The sequence below is a fragment of the Oncorhynchus mykiss genome, chromosome Y (genome assembly GCF_013265735.2).
Source record: "Oncorhynchus mykiss isolate Arlee chromosome Y, USDA_OmykA_1.1, whole genome shotgun sequence".
Taxonomy (NCBI): Eukaryota; Metazoa; Chordata; class Actinopteri; order Salmoniformes; family Salmonidae; genus Oncorhynchus; species Oncorhynchus mykiss.
Window position 1 is genome coordinate 4,821,438 of NC_048593.1, and position 21,845 is coordinate 4,843,282.

Below are 21,845 nucleotides of genomic sequence, written 5' to 3' on the forward strand. Positions count from 1 at the left end.
GTCAAATGGGTGGATTATCTTGGCAAAGGAGAAATGCTCACTAACAGGGATGTAAACAAATTTGTGGACACAATTTGAGCATATTGGAACATTTCTTGGATCTTTTATTTCAGCTCATGAAACATGGGACCAACACATGTTGAGTTTATATTTTTGTTCAGTATATAAACCTGTTAAATAAATCCATATTGCCAAGATTTTACAGCTCAATGTCAGGACAGTCTACAACCCTAGTGTCAGTGGTGGAAAGTATTAGTAATTTTCTGGGGCTACTTTACTTTTAATATTTTTGGCAACTTTAACCTCACTACATTCCAAAATAAAATGTATTTTTTACTCCATACATTTTCACTGACTCAAAAGTACTAGTTACAATTTGAATGCTTAGCAGTACAGGAAAAAGGTCCAATTCACACACTTCTCAAGAGAACGTCCATGGTCATCCGTACTGCCTCTGATCTGGGACTCACTAAACATAAATGCTTCGTTTGAGTGTTGGTGTGCCCTTGGCTGTCAAAAAAGTAATTAAAAAGTCAATTGTGCCATTTGGTTTGCTAAATATAAGGAATTTTATGTATAGCATTTACTTTCTACTTTTACTCAAGTATAACAATTGAGTACTTTTTCCACCTCTGCCTAGTGTACTCTTCCCAATGCTCAAACAGTGGTTCCCAAGCTTTATTAAAACATTTTGCTACACAGATTTACTGTATGAGTGGACCATTTTGATTGAAAATATCCCTGGGAGTCAGTGATTTGGTGTCATTTACAATTAAAAGTACTTTATTAGTTCAAATGCATCAAAGAGGTAATCATTTCATGACAAATATACAGAGGAACAATAAACAGGTAGATTAGCCCAAGGGGAAGAGTAGGAAGAAGTTTGGTGAAGAAGAGTGGGCTGGGGATGTAAGCTTGTGCATCTGTATAAAATACCGTTATTCACATTCCAGGCATTGCCAATGGAAAATGTATCATTGTCCAGTGATATTTGGGTGGGGAAAGTAAGCAAGTTATCACGTTTTTTGTGCAGAGTAATGTACAGTTGCAGAGAGGCCTCTAGTGGCCAAAAGGCCATTTTAGCCAACTTCATTGGCTGACCCCCCCCCCCCCCCCGATGACCCTGTTGGAAATCATGGCCAACCGGGTAATCAGGAGAGATCAGCCAATCGTGAAGAAAATCGACCACTTCAAAATAGAGATTGCCTCAATGGCAGTGCCTGTGCGCTCAGACACAATAATGGGAAATACTGTATATAGGGATGCTTTCTCTCTGTGTAGACCCATGAACAAAATAACATTACGATCAATATTATACAGCAGCCAACTACAGTAAAGGCTCAAACGGAACACTGTGTTGCATTACTGAGACACAGGGCAATTTGTATTATGTACTAAATGCTTATATGGCACATTTTGGTCCATGTCAGTGTTTTCATGTTTTAACAGGTCATATGCACACAGGTTTTGGGGGTTTGTTGCTTGCTGTAGCGGTCTTGCAGTCTTCTTCCTCCACCACCAGGCCAGTGGGTGTTTATAAGAAGTAGTCGGGGGTACGGCGGGTGACATGGGGCTCCCCGCGTCGAGGTGCAGGGTCAAACTGAAGGCTGGAGGAGGACAGGAAATACAACATTAGGATGACTCCAATGAAGACCATTACAGAACTGGCACATTTTAACATTTCAGAACAGTTACAATCAATTACAATAATGCCGGCATTTTTACCCATCTACCAATAAATAGGTGCCCTTTTTTGCGAGGCACTGGAAAACCTCCCTGGTCTTTGTGGTTGAATCTGTGTTTGAAATTCAGTGCTCGACAAAGGGACCTTACAGATAATTGTATGTGTGGGGTACAGAGATGAGGTAGTCATTCAAAAGTGATGTTACACACTATTATTGCACACAGTGAGTCCATGCAACTTAAGCAACATTTGTTTTACTCTGGAACTTATTTAGGCTTGCCATAAAAAAAGGGGTTGATTACTTATTGCCTCAAGACATTTCAGCTTTTCATTTGTAATTAACTTTGTACAAATTTCAAAACGCCTAATTCCACTTTGACATTACGGGGTATTGTGTGACAATACCAGTGACAAAACATCTCAAATGAATCCATTCTACATTCTGGCTGTAACAACAATATCTGGAAAAAGTCCAGGGGTGTGAATCATTTCTGAAGTCACTGTATATCTTTTTTTATTTATAATATAATCACTGAGAACTAAAAATCACCTAAATAAATGCTACACAGCTGAAAAAACAACAACTATGAATTCAGCAGCATTGATCGTTATGTTTGTGCATAGATTGTTATGTGCATTGATAGCAAAAGAACACAGCATTCATGGAAAAATGCATTGAATTTTGGAAAATTAGCACAAATCAAACAGACTTATTGCGGATACAGGACTATGCGTGTAGACGTACTGCAAATAAAAATAATGCAGTGTCACAAATACTGTTGCATTATACAACAAATGTGTCCACTCTGGTCTTGGCACGTGCACTATAGCCAACAGCTGGCAGATACAGTGCAGGTACCTGGATGAGATTATTAAGGACAATATTTGTCAAACGGCAGCCATGCTTTGATAAATAAACATCACCAGAATAAGTAAGGTGTATCAAGCTCCTCACCATGCACTTTCACCACTCTGTGCAGTTCATTATCATTTATTTAATCTGTGGCCTAATAAACTGCATGCTTTCCCGAGTCGTAGTGGGAGGATCACACAACACATCAAGTTTACTTCAATATGATGGTTATTATACCAATATTTGCGCATAAAATGCATTTCCACCGCCATTCCTCACTTTATACATTTTACAGACACAAAAATGCCACCCTGACATTACTCATCCATTAATGTATATATTCTTATTCCATTCCTTTACTAGATTTGTGTGCATTAGGTTTTTGTTGTGGAATTGTTAGATATTACCTGTTAGATATTGCTGCACTGTTGGAACTATGAGCACAATCATTTCCCTACACTCACATCTGCTAACCATGTGAATGTGACCAATAAAATTTGATTTGAAAAGATCCCGTGTCGAACCAACAAATTGTCTGTCGACATTTATACAATTGTACCCAGCATATCCTGTTTCCATCAGTCTGGTAGTGACTCTAATGCATCAGGTAATTCATCTGTATGAACTGGTTGGATGGAAACCTGGTTAAAAACACTAATCTGAGTTCACCTGTCCTTAGAGCCTCAGATAACCTCAGTGTCACTTACAAAGAGTATTTAAGAGTATCGTCCAGTTCCATGATGGCAGCTTGGTTGCCACAGCGATAGCAGTAGTTTGGTGCACTGAAGATGGTGACGACGTTTCGGTCATGACACCAGTTGTAGCCCTGGAAAACAAAAATCAGCATCACCATAAAAAGTTAAGTCAACCTTAAATTGCTTATTCTAATCATTAGTTAGATCTTTCTGAGGGAATATCCAATGTATGTATTTTAGGTACTTAAACCCTTCCTTTACAAGAAGTAGTTATATGTATACAGTACACGGCTTAATTTCCAACTCTACATTCTGGCCCTGGAATTTTGAGCCAGGTGAACTCCCAGGATGCTTCCCAAATAGCAATCTATTCCCCTCAGCAAATTTTAAAAAGAGAGCCCTGTTCAAAAATGGTGCACTACGTGCGGGATAGGGTTCCATTTTGGACACAAGCCGCCAGCTCCTCCCTCAAAGCCGGTAGTGGATAATACTATAAATGAAAACGGCGTACACAAGACTCCTGAATTATTTATCCATGTTAAACAGCTAACATTTGCACAGTGGCTTCCAGCTGAAACATCTACAAAGACATGGAGGGCAAGCTAACTCAAGTGTGTGTAGGCTACATCTGCTCTTACCACGATATCTGTTCATTTTGACATCTCAAATTCAATTCCCCCTGGGCAGTCTTAACAGACCTTCAGGTTCCATGTACAGAACGGAAGTACTACAATATTCGACTTGAAACATTTAGAAAAATTGTCCTCTCTTCCATGGGAGAATTCAAATTCTAAACCATCTACAGAAGCATTTTACTCCCAGAATCAGTGTAATTGCTACATGCTTTGATACTAAAACTACACCAACCAAGTATATAAAGACACTGAGCATAAACATTAACTGCCTAAACTAAAAGCATAACTGGGGTTACCTCCATGACAAGTTGGTGGGCACGGGACACAAGGGTAAGACCGTTGGCATGGTTGAAGGTTTCCGAGATGTCCTGCCCAAAGGTGTAGCCAGCACCTCGGGGGGAGATGCCCCAGCCCCCGCGGTCATCTGGGTCTGACCACAGCAGGTCACACATGGGCCCCTGAAACACAGACACGAAAAGCAGCCCTCAATAAATTGCCGCACAGTGATTCTGACCTTACGCAGGACGGCTTGAACACAGAGATCATATTAAATATGTAATGGGCAGTAGGATTGCAAAGGAGAGAAATAATCCTAATATTTGTCACAAGACTGCAGCCATCAATGACAGTGATGCATTGGAACCTGAATAGCCTAAGCCTCGAAAAGAGACCAGGGCCATGTTCATTATGGCACGACATAGCAAAAAGGATTATTTCACCGTGGTCCAGTTAAGGTCTCCCTATTGTACTCCATTTGGTGCCTACTGAACACAACCTGGGGCTTGGCTCTAACACTGAGGTAGGTCAACACCACCACACCATCATGCAGTCGACCTCATACCATCTGACAGCCCCTCTCGGTGCTGACAGCTAGCTAGTATCCTACCCCGACTGTCTGCGTGGTTGACAGGGCTGACTAATTAGGTCCTCTGTCAGGCAACACTGACCTCGTGTGGAACTTCCTGCAGGCGATCCAGTGCCCGGATGTGATCCAGTGTGTCTATGGAGGGGGAGAGGCCACCGTGCAGGCAGAAGATCTACAGCATAGGACGAAAGAATAGACCTGATTTACCGTGAGACAAGTCACTTTGGATAAGAGGGTTGTTCCCTACATGTAAATCACAAACATAATTAGGAAGGCTTCCTTTGAACTTATGCATAACATTCAATGTATATCCCAAACTGCACCCTATTATGTACAGTTGAAGTCGGAAGTTTACATGCACGTTAGCCAAATACATTTAAACTCAGTTTTTCACCATTCCTGACATTTAATCCTAGTAAAAATTCCCTGTCTTAGGTCAGTTAGAATCACCACTTTATTTTAAGAATGTGAAATGTCAGAATAATAGCAGAGAGAAGGATTTATTTCAGGTTTATTTATTTCATCACATTCCCAGTGGGTCAGACGTTTACATACACTCAATTAGTACTTGGTAGCATTGCCTTTAAATTGTTTAACTTGGGTCAAACATTTCAGGTAGCCTTCCACAAGCTTCCCACAATAAGTTGGGTGAATTTTGGCCCATTCCTCCTGACAGAGCTGGTGTAACTGAGTCAGGTTTGTAGGCCTCCTTGCTCGCACACGCTTTGTCAGTACTGCCCACAAATGTTTTATAGGATTGAGGTCAGGGATTTGTGATGGCCACTCCAATACCTTGACTTTGTTGTCCTTAAGCCATTTTGCCACAACTTTGGAAGTATGCTTGGGGTCATTGTCCATTTGGAAGACCCATTTGCAACCAAGCTTTAATTTCCTGACTGATGACTTGAGGTGTTGCTTCAATATATCCACATCATTTTCCATCCTAATGATGCCATCTATTTTCTTAAGTACCCCAGTCCCTCCTGCAGCAAAGCACCCCCACAACATGATGCTGCCACCCCGTGCTTCACGGTTGGGATAGTGTTCTCTGGCTTGTTATGTTTTCCTCCAAACATAACAATGGTCATTATGGCCAAACATTTTTGTTTCATCAGACCAGAGGACATTTCTCCAAAAAGTACAATCTTTGTCCTCATGTGCAGTTGCAAATCGTAGTCTGGCTTTTTTACGGAGGTTTTGGAGCAGTGGCTTCTTCCTTGCTGAGTGGCATTTCAGGTTATATCGATATAGGACTCGTTTTACTGTGGATATATATACTTTTGTACCTGTTTCCTCCAGCATCTTCACAAGGTCCTTTGCTGTTGTTCTGGGATTGATTTGCACTTTTCGCACCAAAGTACTTTCATCTCGAGACAACAGAACGTGTCTCCTTCCTGAGCGGTATGACGGCTGCGTGGTCCCATGATGTTTATACTTGCCTACTATTATTTGTACAGATGAACGTGGTACCTTCAGGCATTTGGAAATTGCTCCCAAGGATGAACCAGACTTGTGGAGGTCTATTTTATTTCTGAAGTCTTGGCTGATTTCTTTTGATTTTCCCATGATGTCAAGCAAAGAAGCACTGAGTTTGAACGTAGGTCTTGAAATACATCCAAGGTTACACCTCCAATTAACTCAAATTATGTAAATTAGCCTATCAGAAGCTTCTAAAGCCATGACATCCTTTTCTGGAATTTTCCAAGCTGTTTAAAGGTTCAGTCAACTTAGTGTATGTAAACTTCTGACCCACTGGAATTGTGATACAGTGAATTATAAGTGAAATAATCTGTCTGTAAACAAATGTTTGAAAAATTACTGGTGTCATGCACAAAGTAGATATCCTAACCGACTTGCCAAAACTATAGTTTGTTAACAAGAAATGTGTGGAGTGGTTGAAAAACAAGTTCATGACAACCTACAAGTGTAAGTAAACTTCTGACTACTTTTGACCACAGCCCTATGGACCCTGGTGAAAATCAGGCCCTGGTCAAAAGTAGTGCACTATAAAGGAAAAAGGGTGCCATTTGGGATGCACACAATGACATAAAATAACACCACTTTATGCACTTGTGTTACCTGTTCGTCCACAAGGGCCGTCAGGGGGAGATAGTCGAAGAGGTCTGTGAAGTATTTCCACACATTGGCATTGCCGTACTTCCTCAGGCACTCGTCGTAGAAGCCATACACCTGGGTGATCTGTCTGCTCTCGTGGTTCCCCCGCAGTATCGTGATGCGCTTTGGGTAACGGACCTGCGGAGCGAGAGAGAGTTTAGCTCCAAAAGCTCTAGGCCTAAAAACTTGATTAAAGGCATTTTTCATTACACAGAATGTGACAGCAGCACGGTGCCACCATGTGAAAACTAAACTGCATCGTATTCAAAACCATTTACAATCATGAAAATCGCACTTTCGCTCCTGGTTATTTCGGTTCCTCTAAAAATTACGTCATTTTCCGGTTTTTGGTCCTGTTCACTGAACCGGTTCCAACCCCTGACGGCAAGACAGACTTTATACCAGAAACTGAAATACTGTGGTTTCAGCCCACTCATCAAGTTCAGAGTTCACTTGCCTTTAGTGCGACAAGCAGCGAGACTGTTTCCACCGAGTAGTAGCCTCGGTCTACGTAGTCCCCCATGAATAGGTAGTTGGTGTCGGGCGATTTACCCCCGATTCTGAAAAGCTCCATGAGGTCATGGAACTGGCCGTGCACATCTCCGCACACCGTGACGGGACAGCGCACCTCCTGCACGTTAGACTCCTTGGTCAGGATCTCTTTAGCCTGAAGAGGGGAACAAAAAGTGGATTACAGAAAACATCAGTGACTGGTGTATACAAATGTAAACATTTATTCAAGAGGGTGAATGAAAGGCTGCAAGACAAGTAACCCGACAGAGGGTTCCCTCGCTTCTTGCTCTTAGGAAACTTTGCAGTATTTTGTTTATTAATGTATTTTTATTTCTTACATTACTAACGACATCCAAGATGACATAGCAGTCAGACGTCCTTTGTCCTCGTATTATATATAGATATCTATATCTATATATACCTATATATATATATATATAATACGAGGACAAAGGACGTCTGACTGCTATGTCATCTTGGATGTATATACACACACACACACACACACACAATATTTTCTTCGCATATCTTTTTATATATTATACAGTGGGGATTTTATACAGTGGGGATTTGAAGTATTTGATACACTGCCGATTTTGCAGGTTTTCCTACTTACAAAGCATGTAGAGGTCTGTATTTTTTTTTATCATAGGTACACTTCAACTCTGAGAGATGGAATCTAAAACAAAAATCCAGAAAATCACATTGTATGATTTTTAAGTAATTAATTTGCATTGATCACCTACCAACCAGTAAGAATTCCGGCTCTCACAGACCTGTTAGTTTTTCTTTAAGAAGCCCTCCTGTTCTCCACTCATTACCTGTATTCTCTGCATCTGTTTGAAGTCGTTACCTGTATAAAATACACCTGTCCACACACTCAATCAAACAGACTCCAGGTCAATGACCTGAAGAGAGCTGGGACCACAGTCTCAAAGAAAAACATTAGTAACACACTATGCTGTCATGGATTAAAATCCTGCAGCGCACGCAAGGTCTCCCTGCTCAAGCCAGCGCATGTCCAGGCCCGTCTGAAGTTTGCCAATGACCATCTGGATGATCCAGAGGAGGAATGGGAGACGGCCATGTGGTCTGATGAGACAAAAATAAAGCTTTTTGGTCTAAACTCCACTCGCCGTGTTTGGAGGAAGAAGGATGAGTACAACCCCAAGAATACCATCCCAACCGTGAAGCATGGAGGTGGAAACATCATTCTTTGGGGATGCTTTTCTGCAAAGGGGACAGGACGACTGCACTGTATTGAGGGGAGGATGGATGGGGCCATATATCACAAGATCTTGGCCAACAACCTCTTTCCCTCAGTAAGGGCATTGAAGACGGGTCGTGACTGGGTCTTCCAGCATGACAACGACCTGAAACACACAGCCAGGGCAACTAAGGACTGGCTCCGTAAGAAGCATCTTGAGGTCCTGGAGTGGCCTAGCCAGTCTCCAGACCTGAACCCAATAGAAAATATTTGGAGTGAGCTGAAAGTCCGTATTGCCCAGCGACAGCCCCGAAACCTGAAGGATCTGGAGAAGGTCTGTATGGAGGAGTGGGCCAAAATCCCTGCTGCAGTGTGTGCAAACCTGGTCAAGAACTACAGGAAACGTATGATCTCTGTAATTGCAAACAAAGGTTTCTGTCCCAAATATTGATTCTGATTCCGATTCTGATTCTGTCCCATTCTATTGTATCTGATGTATCAAATACTCATGTCATGCAATAAAATGCTAATTAATTACTTAAAAATCATACAATGTGATTTTCTGGATTTTTGTTTTAGATGGATTTTTTTTCTGGATTTTTGTCTCTCACAGTTGAAGTGTACCTATGATTTTTTTTAAATAAAAAAAACCTGCAAAATTGGCAGTGTATCAAATACTTGCTCTCCCCACTGTATATGGAAATAAATATATTTACAAAAAAAAACTAATGGGGGATTGGAAATGATGCAGAGAATTACATTGTTGATTCCATCAATCTTTCCACAATATTAAGCTGAACCCCCCCCCCCCTAAAGAAAAAAAGCATCAGTTCTATATTCATTCCTTGCACTACAAGGATACTGCAGCTTCCTCGATCAACACACCATATGCAATGAAAGCTGCTCCATTATCACCATGGAGACAATGCAAGTTTGTCCAAAAATTAACAGACAAATTACTGAAGAGGGAGCCAGAGATGAATATACCCTAACCAGAAGAACATTTGACACTCTTCCTCCCACTGCCTACTGCTGCTGGCCGTCACAGATTCTGCCTTATGCTCCTGTTGGTTGACACTCAGTAGATGATCTACTGCACACGACCAACTTTAGTTACGGTGTCTGGTGAAGCGGTTCTTGATTTTTAATCCACATTTTTGTATTTCGTTTTATCAAGAATAATGAAACTGTCAGAACTTATACTTCCCATTGTGTTTAATTTCTCATGGTTGTATCATTGTAACATTTGCATTCTTTGTAAGAAAAATAGTGTAGGCTTTCACATGGAATAATATAATCTTGAAGCTCAAATTAAGCCTGAAGCGGAATATACAAGCCCTTAAACAACAATGCAGCTAAGAAAAATACAAAATAAAGAAAATAAGTAAAAGTAACAAATAACTAAGAGCAGCAGTAAAATAACGATAGTGAGGCTATATACAGGGGTACAGAGTCAATGTGCGGGGGCACCAGTAAGTCAAGGTAATTGAGGTAATATACACATATGTGGTTAGAGTTATTAAAGTGACTTATGCATAGACAATAACAGTAACAGCAGCATAAAAGAGGGGGGTAATGCAAAAAGCCATTTGATTAGATGTTCAGTAGTCTTATGGCTTGGGGGTAGAAGCTGTTTTAGAAGCCTCTTCGACCTAGACTTGGCACTCCGGTACCGCTTGACGTGCGGTAGTAGAGAGAACAGTCTAGGACTGGGGTGGCTGGGGTCTTTGACAATTTTTAGGGCCTTCCTCTGACACCGCCTGGTATAGTGGTCCTGGATGGCAGGAAACTTGTCCCCAGTGATGTACTGGGAAGTACGCACTACTCTCTGTAGCGCCTTGCGGTCGAAGGCCGAGCATACCAGGCAGTGATGCAAACTGTCAGGATGCTCTCGATGGTGCATCTGTAGAACGTTGAGGATCTGAGGACCCATGCCAAATCTTTTCAGTCTCCTGAGGGGAATAGGTTTTGTCATGCCCTCCTCATGGCTGTCTTGGTGTGCTTGGACCATGTTAGTTTCTTGGTGATGTGGACACCAAGGAACTTGAAGCTCTCAACCTGTTCCACTACAGCCCTGTCAATGAGAATGGGGGTGTGCTCAGTTCTCCTTTTCTTGATTACGTTGAGGGAAAGGTTGTTGTTGGCCAGGTCTCTGACCTCCTACCTATATGCGGTCTTGTCATTGTTGATCAGGCTTACCACCGTTGTGTCATCGGCAAACTTAAATTATGGTGTTGGAGTCGTGCCTGGCCGTGCAGTCATGTGTGAACAGGGAGTACACAGGAGGGGACTGAGCACGCACCCCTGAAGGGCCCCCGTGCTGAGGATAAGTGTGGCAGATGTGTGGTTCCATATATTTTTTTGTAGCATTGAAGGTTCCCAAGAACACAGTGGCCTCCATCATTCTTAAATATAAGAAGTTTGGAACCACCAAGACTGTTCCTAGAGCTGGCCGCCCGGCTAAACTGAGCAATCAGGGGAGAAGGGCCTTGGTCAGTGAGCTGACCAAGAACCCAATGGTAACTTTAACAGAGCTCCTGAGTTCCTCTGTGGAGAAGGGAGAATCTTCCAGAAGGGCAACCATCTCCGCAGCACTCCGCCAATCAGGCCTTTATGATAGAGTGGCCAGACGGAAGCCAATCTTCAGTAAAAGGCACATGACAGCCCGCTTGGAGTTTGCCAAAAGGCACCTAAAGACTCTCAGACCATAAGAAACAACATTCTCTGGTCTGATGAATCCAAGATTGAACTCTTTGGCCTGAATGCCAAGAGTCACATCTGGAGGAAACCTGGCACCATCCCTATGGTGAAGCATGGTGGTGGCAGCATCATGCTGTGGGGAGAAACTCCCCAAATACAGGTGTGCCAAGCTTGTAGCATCATACCCAAGAAGACTTGAGGCTGTAATCACTGCCAAATGTGCTTCAAGAAAGTACTGAGTAAATATTCTGAATCCTCATGTAAATGTCAATTCAGTTTTTTTTGCAAAGAAATCTAAAAAGTTGTTTTTGTCTTGTCATTATGGGGTATTTTGTGTAGATTGATGAAAACAATTTAATACATTTTAGAATAAGGCTGTAAATGTAACAAAATGTGGAAAAAGTCAAGGAGTCTGAATACTTTCCGAATGCACTGTTTTGTAACTATGTGGTCAAGCTAATCACTATGTGGTCAAGATTGAAGCTACACAATACAATTAAATGCCTACTCGCAATAAAGCTCTCCTCGCAAACAGTGCAATGATATTTACATTTATATTAGGTTATAGCCTATAAATAGCTATATCACGTAGTCATAGGCATATTGTTGTTTGTTCCTGAACTGGTCGAATGTGCAGAGCTATCCTTCAGCACCACAAGCTTGTTCAACTTCTTTAACCCAATGAGTCACACCGTATGGCTGGCGCATTTTGGACTTCCAACCCCTTTTAAACATAGTGTGTTTGAGCTACAGACTTTAAATAGTTGTACACTTGGATTTGTCCATTTCTTCTGCATCCGTAGATACCAACCATTAGTCTGCATGATTAACGGGGGCTGAGCAAGTGCAGTTTGTGAGACCGGGGCTTTTATCCAAAAACGTCTGTAGAGTCCGAACTGGAGCCCGAATTCTCACTGCATAACAATCACCATGAAAAGGCATAATTCTTGCCTACCCCAGTCACGGTTATTCAAGTCTTAATGTGAACAATGGGTCTGGTCACGTCTCTGGGCAAGGGCATCAAAGTCTGGTGTCATCTTTGATGTAGAGATTCTTTGAACAGCTGACAAGTGGTCATTTGTTAAATTTGACCTATGACGGGATTGTAATTCATGAATGAGAACAACACACATATGGGGACCCTAATAAAACAAACATCCTTTGTGTGTGCTTTTTCACGTTTGGAAACTTTGTTTCATTCAGTGAGCCATAGAACTGGTATATTGTTGCTGTTTTGTACTTCTCCTTCAAAGCACTGTCACGTTGGATATCGATGAGCTCCAATTGTGGTGTGGGGCTGGTGGTGCTTTCTCACTGTCGAAAGACAGAGGGCATGATACAAGCTCCAGCTCAGGTCTCTAACTTGGTGACGGGGGAAACTCAGCATGCAGGTCGATTAAAGTGCTACTGTATGTCTCAGTGCGGCACTGCAATGTGCGCGCGTTCAGTGCAGGCAATGTTGGAAAATGAGTGAGAACAGCTGTTCATTTGTCTGGATAACAACATAAGTTTGGCCTTGAATGCTTCCACATTGGAATACCGTTCATGCACAAAAACACCATTTCAGTTTCACATTCAGATCGTTCAGATGCCCCAATATGTTCGCACCGAAAGCTAAGTCTGTCTCAACTCGGAGAAGTCGTCAGCTTTACCAACTGTATCAAGGAACATACCTATTTCCTATACCCACTCTCAAAATCGGAACTCAAATATCATATTTAATGCAGAAAAAAATATAGAAATTTGGGGGATGGATTGAAGTAGATCATTGGAAATCCCAGGACATGGTGACAGATTAATCAGGGCCGATTTCAAGTTCTCTTAACAATCGGTAATCTGCATTTTTGGACACTGATTGTGGGCGATTACATTGCACTCCACGAGGAGACTGCGTAGCAAGCCGACTGACTACCTGTTACGCGAGTACAGCAAGAAGCCAAGGTAAGTTGCTAGCTAGCATTAAACTTATCTTATAAAAAACTATCAATCTTAACATAATCACTAGTTAACTACACATGATTGATGATATTACCAGTTTATCTAGCTTGTCCTGCGTTGCATATAAACGATGTGGTGCCTGTTAATTTATCATTGAATCACAGCCTACTTCGCTGTGTGATTTAACAAGCGCATTCGCGAAAAAAGCATTGGCGTTGCACCAATGTGTACCTAACCATAAACATAATTGCCTTTTAAAAAAATCTATAAAAAAAATCAATACACAAGTATATATTTGTAAATCTACATATTTAGTTAATATTTCCTTGCTAACATGAATTTATTTTAACTAGGGAAAGTTTCACTTCTCTTGTGTTCCATGCAAACAGAGTCAGGGTATATGCAGCAGTTTGGGCCGCCTGGCTCGTTGTGAACTGTGTGAAGACCATTTCTTCCTAACAAAGACCGTAATTAATTTGCCAGAATTGTACATAATTATGACATAACATTGAAGGTTGTGCAATGTACCAGCAATATTTAGACTTAGGGATGCCACCCGTTAGATAAAATATGGAACTGTTCCGTATTTCACTGAAAGAATAAACGTTTTGTTTTCAAAATGATAGTTTCCGGTTTTGACAATATTAATGACCTAAACCTAATGACCTATTTGATAGAGGAGTCTAACTGAGCAGTGGTGGGCAGCAGCAGGCTAATAAGCATTCATTCAAACAGCACTTTCGTGCATTTGCCAGCAGCTCTTCACTGTGCTTCAAGCATTGAGCTGTTTGACTTCAAGCCTATCAACTCCCGAGATTAGGCTGGTGTAACCGATGTGAAATGGCTAGCTAGTTAGCGAGGTGCGCGCTACTAGCTTTCCATCGGTGACGTCACTCGCTCTGAAACCTTGAAGTAGTTATTCCCCTTGCTCTGCAAGGGCCGCGGCTTTTGTGGAGCGATGGGTAACGATGCTTTGAGGGTGGCTGTTGTCGATGTGTCCCTGGTTCGAGCCCAGGTAGGGGCGAGGAGAGGGACGGAAGCTATACTGTTACACTGGCAATACTAAAGTGCCTATAAGAACATCCAATAGTCAAAGATATATGAAATACAAATGGTATAGAGAGAAATAGTTAACACGTCATAATTCCTATAATAACTACAACCTAAAACTTAACGGGGAATATTGAAGACTCATGTTAAAAGGAACCACCAGCTTTCATATGTTCTCATGTTCTGAGCAAGGTACTGAAACGTCAGCTTTCTTACATGGCACATATTGCATTTACTTTCTTCTCCAAAACTTTGTTTTTGCCTTATTTAAACCAAATTAAAAACATATTTCATTATTTATTTGAGACTAAATAGATTTTATTGATGTATCATGTTAAAATAAGTGTCCATTCAGTATTATTGTAATTGTCATTATTTAAAAATGGCTGATTAATCGGCCTCTGCTTTTTTTGGTCCTCGGCGTTGAAAAATCATAAAATCGGTCGACCTCTAGTCTATAATACAGTAATAAGCTCACATAGTTGCAGTCCCAAACACCACGCAGTTGTCACCGACCAGTATATTAATTTCCCAGTGAGCAAACAATTTCTGTACTTACAGAATTCATAAACATTTATATTTAATCAAGTTTTTGCTTTGGCAGACTTTTTGTTGTTGACATTTGTCAATAAAACTCATGAATGTAACTGTTTATGTCAAATTGTTTTGTGTTCTACTTCTACTGTCCTGAAAAGAAAATGGTAAAACTCTTCATTGTAAGGCTAAATGTGAGGGCTGGACATGCAGATACATTAAAAACAGATTTTTGCTGGGGTCTCAGGACTGATAGGGTTAACATCATTTCATCAAGATCTGTTACCTACGCCTAATAGTCACTCAACACTTATTAGAATAAATATAAAATTCATCACTTCTCACAATGGTGCTTGTTTAGTAAAGTTGCAAGATCACAATGATTAATTTGTATTTTACATAACAGAATATAATATCAGATCATAGTAGACCTATAATGTTACTGTTCATTTCTAACAAGATTTTAGGGTGGTTAGCTGAAGCTGAATAGTCCTCAAAAAATACAAGGCTAATAGTTAACACCTGCTCTAATTCGCTTACAAACACAGTAATTCAAGCATATTCCATGAAACTGGTTGAGGTCAAACAATCAAATGACTGGCATGGAGATGTAGTTTGGACATTTCACATTTGTCAAATCCTTTCGGGCTAAATTCCAGGTAAACTTGAAGACAATTACAAAAAGCATGCTTCTAAAAAAGCTACAAAACTAAGTAAAAATACATATTAGGTTGAAAGATATTTGCCTGGCTACCCATCCACATCGCGTCGGCCAAGTGATGTTTCTTTCCACAATGAATGCATGTAGCGATCGATTGAGCAGCGGAATTCATTTCAGGGTGAGTCGCCAGGCAAGAAAGGTATAAGCCTAAAGGATTTTGACAAACTTGCTCATTAGTTGCTCATTCAACATATTTGCTTCTACTTCACTTAATCCCGTTTTTAAAATGTCCCTTCCTACATTCCAAGACCAACCAGAAATGTTTCCTTTGCCAAATACCCAGCAAACACGTTACGTAACCACGACCAACCCCAACGAAATGGATTGATAATGTCATGACCTTCCCAAAACATTAAGGCAACGTAATCTGAAGGTAATTCTCAACCACTGCATTTGGTGATCTTCATTATCTCAACACATGACAGCAATGTATATTCAGAACGTTAGATATTGGCCACGATTCCTGATTATACCCAAGGAGAACGTCACAGTATGACTAATGTGTTTTTCAAGGCTGCATGCACATTTGTACTGCTGTATTTATGAAATCATTTGGTATTCCAATTGCTGTATAGCTCACACTATTTGAGATGTGAAGAATGCACTGCATTTTGGGGGAATGCATAGATGTACGATTTCAGTCAATTCTATGTTTAGATTGTTTTTAACAAGAAATGTGTGGAGTAGTTGAAAAATGAGTTTTAATGACCCCAACCTATGTAAACTTCCGACTTCAACTGTTTATGCTGTGTATCGTATGGATAAGACACTGGAGTATCCACTATAAAAATAGACTCCTGCTATTGGCCCAGATCATCTGAGAGAGCGAGAAACGTGTTTTCCTTTGCTTTGGTGAGACTCTTAGCTCTGTCTACATTGTTCTCTCTCTTTGTGTAAATATAACATATTCATTGAAATGGCCTATATCAAATAGGAGTCTTGGCAATTTACTCAATGTCAACCATGCACTGCCTGATCCAATTCGGCAATATTTTTTTGTCAATTGGACAACGCTCTGTGTTCTTTCACACGTATTGTGTGGAAAGAGATTTGCAACACAAACAAACATGGAGGAGAGTGAATGTGACAGAGAGCACAGAGACACGGAGCTCGTACCTAAGAGGTGCTACTTCGGTCACATGGATGTGGTTTGGGTATGAAAAGTCTGACGGACCAGAAAACCGTCCTCTGCAAAATATGCTGCAGGCCGGTCCCAAAAACAGGCTCAAACACCACTAACCTCTTTTACCACCTACGCATGTATCATGTGAAACAGTACGGAGAGTCTCTACGGTCGAGTGCTCAAAACAAACCCCCCGACTCAGACGTTGCAAGAGGCTTTTGCCCTCGTCACACCATATGGCAAAGAACCACGAAGTTGGAAAGAGATCTTACATCTGCAAAGACATGGCCCCAATTTACAGGGTCAAGAAACAGGGGTTTCGTGAGCTGGTGCCAACACTCGACCCAAGGTACCAAATGCAAATTGATGTGACATGTATTAATGCCAAAAAAACATGCAAAACAGGCAAGCCGCTAAATATATATTTTATATATTTTAGGCCTATATTTATATTCTTTACAACCATAGTTACAACTATATTTACCTTGCATACATTCATATTGTATTACATGCTTAATTGAACATTTCCACAAAGGTTCTAAATAAAAGAAGTACCTTTTCTTTGTTGAGCATTATTAACAAATGTAATAAGAAATAGGCCTTTACATGTGGTCATTAAATACATTTACAGAAAATGTGCTATATCATGATATGTATCGTTATCGGGATATGAAATTACCTATATCGGGACATGAGATTTTGGCCATATCGCCCAGCCCTAGTTATTGGTACCCTTTTTTTGGCAAGGAAAATACCAGATATCGGTATTGGCCAAAAATATAATATCGGTGCATCACTAATACTAAATAATGTGTGTGAAATGTGTTTTGATTTAGACTGGACCATTATCATGCACCTGTCTAGAAACAGTGGCCAGGTGGAAAAAAACACTTATCATATGCACTTAAAACAGCAAATGGAGGATGCGTTGTCCCGTGGTTCATTTTCATACCAACCAGGTAGGCTTTACTCCTGTTGTAAAGCAAAGCAATGTGCTTAATATTAGGAAATGATAAATAAATATAGTAGGCTTAGCCTATAGAAAGCTGATGGTACCGCTTTTTAATAGAGGTCTTCACTCGGTTTTCTCAAACAATTGCATAGCCTATAGAAATATTGCACAACATGAGCATACGGGCTCTGATTTTCGATAACATTTGCATTGATGTCAGAGTAACTAGAGGGACAATAGAGTGCTGAGTACCAGGTAGTTAGCAAGTTTGGTTGGCTACTCATGAGCATCAGCAGCATCAGAGCTAGGAGAAGCCTAGTTACCGTAACTAAACGGTCACGTGGAATTTGACTGCGGTCATGATTCGTGAACGCTGGTGTGACAGTAATACGGTCACCGTAACAGCCCTGTGTTGACTATACAGCTTTTACGGTTATAATCAGACCCTGCTGGTCCTCCATGAACATCTTTGTGTGCTCTATCCTGTCTGATTATCCATCCGTCAGAGAGGACGAGGGAGGGAGGAGTGGAAGGAGAGGGGAGTAGAGAGGAGGAGCATGGAGAGGAAGAGCATCCATGGGGAGCAACAGCCCAGCCTGTTGTGTCTGCCCTGTGTCTCACCATTCCTTGCACAACCCAGCCTGGGCCTAAAGTGACATTGGCATGGGGTTTTGAAGTGGTTTTTGAAAGCAGTAGGAGTCTGTTTTTTCCCACCAGATATGGTGTTTAACCCATAAGAGTCTACGCCCCATCTAAGCAGATATGGTGTTTAACCCATAAGAGTCTACGCCCCATCTAAGCAGATATGGTGTTTAACCCATAAGAGTCTACGCCCCATCTAAGCAGGGGGAAAAGGGGGCGTTTTACTAAGCTACATGGAATTGTTTAAAGAAGGTTATACTAAGGATAACTTTTTTATTTGATTTAGAATTTTACGACCCCTTAAAATATTTTTTGTAGGGCTACTTCATGTAAATGTTATTTGACCTTACTGCTATTAGCCCACACCAAAGAATTCCATAGGAAGGTCCTTCTGATGTGTCTGTCCTATATTTGAGAGATACAAGATCAGGAAACATTTGTTTCCTTGTATTTTTTTTTAATACATGTATTTAACCACATATTTTTGGCAATAAAACAGTCTACATTTATACTTCCAGTACAGGGGACCTTCAGACCAGTCTTGTGAGGCCTGTGGGCGTCCTAGAGAAAAACATGTACGTGAGAGTCTCACCTTTCCACAGAGGGATCATACTAGTGTGTAGCCCAAACTGTTTGGACGCTTCAGACAGAAGTTGGCAGATCGGCTGTACCGACTTCAGACAAGTCCTAAGACACTTTTTGTAGAGCGCCATCGTTTTCTTGAGTCTCATCTTTCCATAGATGTGTTTGTAGTCCATACCGTTCCGATGATCCAGATGATTTTGTGAGAAGACCGATTTTCAAGATGTCTCATGGTCTGACAAACAACGCTCTAACTCTGTCACCTTTCAACGCAGATATGGAAGTGTGACATAGGCGGATGCAGAGGCATCCAATCGGCCAATATTAGCTACAAATGCCAATAGCGGCCCGATGTCTAGTCTAACTCAGCTTTGCCATCAGTTTTGCACATCGGACGTGCATACCTATATAAACGTAGGTAGATGACGTGCATACCTACAGTGCCTTGCGAAAGTATTCGGCCCCCTTGAACTTTGCGACCTTTTGCCACATTTCAGGCTTCAAACACAAAGATATAAAACTGTATTTTTTTGTGAAGAATCAACAACAAGTGGGACACAATCATGAAGTGGAACGACATTTATTGGATATTTCAAACTTTTTTAACAAATCAAAAACTGAAAAATTGGGCGTGCAAAATGATTCAGCCCCCATAAGTTAATACTTTGTAGCGCCACCTTTTGCTGCGATTACAGCTGTAAGTCGCTTGGGGTATGTCTCTATCAGTTTTGCACATCAAGAGACTGAATTTTTTTCCCATTCCTCCTTGCAAAACAGCTCGAGCTCAGTGAACAGCAGTTTTCAGTTCTTTCCACAGATTCCCGATTGGATTCAGGTCTGGACTTTGACTTGGCCATTCTAACACCTGGATATGTTTATTTTTGAACCATTCCATTGTAGATTTTGCTTTATGTTTTGGATCATTGTCTTGTTGGAAGACAAATCTCCGTCCCAGTCTCAGGTCTTTTGCAGACTCCATCAGGTTTTCTTCCAGAATGGTCCTGTATTTGGCTCCATCCATCTTCCCATCAATTTTAACCATCTTCCCTGTCCCTGCTGAAGAAAAGCAGGCCCAAACCATGATGCTGCCACCACCATGTTTGACAGTGGGGATGGCGTGTTCAGTGTGATGAGCTGTGTTGCTTTTACGCCAAACATAACGTTTTGCATTGTTGCCAAAAAGTTCAATTTTGGTTTCATCTGACCAGAGCACCTTCTTCCACATGTTTGGTGTGTCTCCCAGGTGGCTTGTGGCAAACTTTAAACAACACTTTTTATGGATATCTTTAAGAAATGGCTTTCTTGCCACTCTTCCATAAAGGCCAGATTTGTGCAATATACGACTGATTGTTGTCCTATGGACAGAGTCTCCCACCTCAGCTGTAGATCTCTGCAGTTCATCCAGAGTGATCATGGGCCTCTTGGCTGCATCTCTGATCAGTCTTCTCCTTGTATGAGCTGAAAGTTTAGAGGGACGGCCAGGTCTTGGTAGATTTGCAGTGGTCTGATACTCCTTCCATTTCAATATTATCGCTTGCACAGTGCTCCTTGGGATGTTCAAAGCTTGGGAAATCTTTTTGTATCCAGATCCGGCTTTAAACTTCTTCACAACAGTATCTCGGACCTGCCTGGTGTGTTCCTTGTTCTTCATGATGCTCTCTGCGCTTTTAACGGACCTCTGAGACTATCACAGTGCAGGTGCATTTATACGGAGACTTGATTACACACAGGTGGATTGTATTTATCATCATTAGTCATTTAGGTCAACATTGGATCATTCAGAGATCCTCACTGAACTTCTGGAGAGAGTTTGCTGCACTGAAAGTAAAGGGGCTGAATAATTTTGCACGCCCAATTTTTCAGTTTTTGATTTGTTAAAAAAGTTTGAAATATCCAATAAATGTCGTTCCACTTCATGATTGTGCCCCACTTGTTGTTGATTCTTCACAAAAAAAATACAGTTTTATATCTTTGTGTTTGAAGCCTGAAATGTGGCAAAAGGTCGCAAAGTTCAAGGGGGCCGAATACTTTCACAAGGCACTGTATATAAACGTAGGTAGATGACGTGCATACCTTATAAACGTAGGTAGATGACGTGCATACCTATATAAACGTAGGTAGATGACGTGCATACCTATATAAACGTAGGTAGATGACGTGCATACCTATATAAACGTAGGTAGATGACGTGCATACCTATATAAACGTAGGTAGATGACGTGCATACCTAAATAAACGTAGGTAGATGACGTGCATACCTATATAAACGTAGGTAGATGACGTGCATACCTATATAAACATAGGTAGATGACGTGCATACCTATATAAACGTAGGTAGATGACGTGCATACCTATATAAACGTAGGTAGATGACGTGCATACCTATATAAACGTAGGTAGATGACGTGCATACCTATATAAACGTAGGTAGATGACGTGCATACCTATATAAACGTAGGTAGATGACGTGCATACCTATATAAACGTAGGTAGATGACGTGCATACCTATATAAACGTAGGTAGATGACGTGCATACCTATATAAACGTAGGTAGATGACGTGCATACCTATATAAACGTAGGTAGATGACGTGCATACCTAAATAAACGTAGGTAGATGACGTGCATACCTATATAAACGTAGGTAGATGACGTGCATACCTATATAAACGTAGGTAGATGACGTGCATACCTATATAAACGTAGGTAGATGACGTGCATACCTATATAAACGTAGGTAGATGACGTGCATACCTATATAAACGTAGGTAGATGACGTGCATACCTATATAAACGTAGGTAGATGACTGCATACCTATATAAACGTAGGTAGATGACGTGCATACCTAAATAAACGTAGGTAGATGACGTGCATACCTATATAAACGTAGGTAGATGACGTGCATACCTATATAAACGTAGGTAGATGACGTGCATACCTATATAAACGTAGGTAGATGACGTGCATACCTATATAAACGTAGGTAGATGACGTGCATACCTATATAAACGTAGGTAGATGACGTGCATACCTAT

At 41.0% G+C, this 21,845-nt stretch overlaps 1 protein-coding gene across 1 annotated transcript in view; it reads right to left on the minus strand.

Annotated features, from left to right (window-relative positions):
* Positions 1–755: 755 nt before the first annotated feature.
* The window catches only part of LOC110509534 (serine/threonine-protein phosphatase 2A catalytic subunit beta isoform), a 29,942-nt gene continuing 8,852 nt past the window's right edge, over positions 756–21,845 (minus strand). Inside the window, exons 2-7 of the mRNA XM_021590453.2 lie at positions 7,305–7,514; positions 6,812–6,985; positions 4,815–4,904; positions 4,164–4,325; positions 3,245–3,363; positions 756–1,607 (exon numbers count right to left, since the gene is read on the minus strand). Of these exons, the coding sequence (XP_021446128.1) occupies positions 1,535–1,607; positions 3,245–3,363; positions 4,164–4,325; positions 4,815–4,904; positions 6,812–6,985; positions 7,305–7,514 (828 nt within the window). The 3' untranslated portion in view covers positions 756–1,534. The remainder of the gene's footprint in view (positions 1,608–3,244; positions 3,364–4,163; positions 4,326–4,814; positions 4,905–6,811; positions 6,986–7,304; positions 7,515–21,845) is intronic.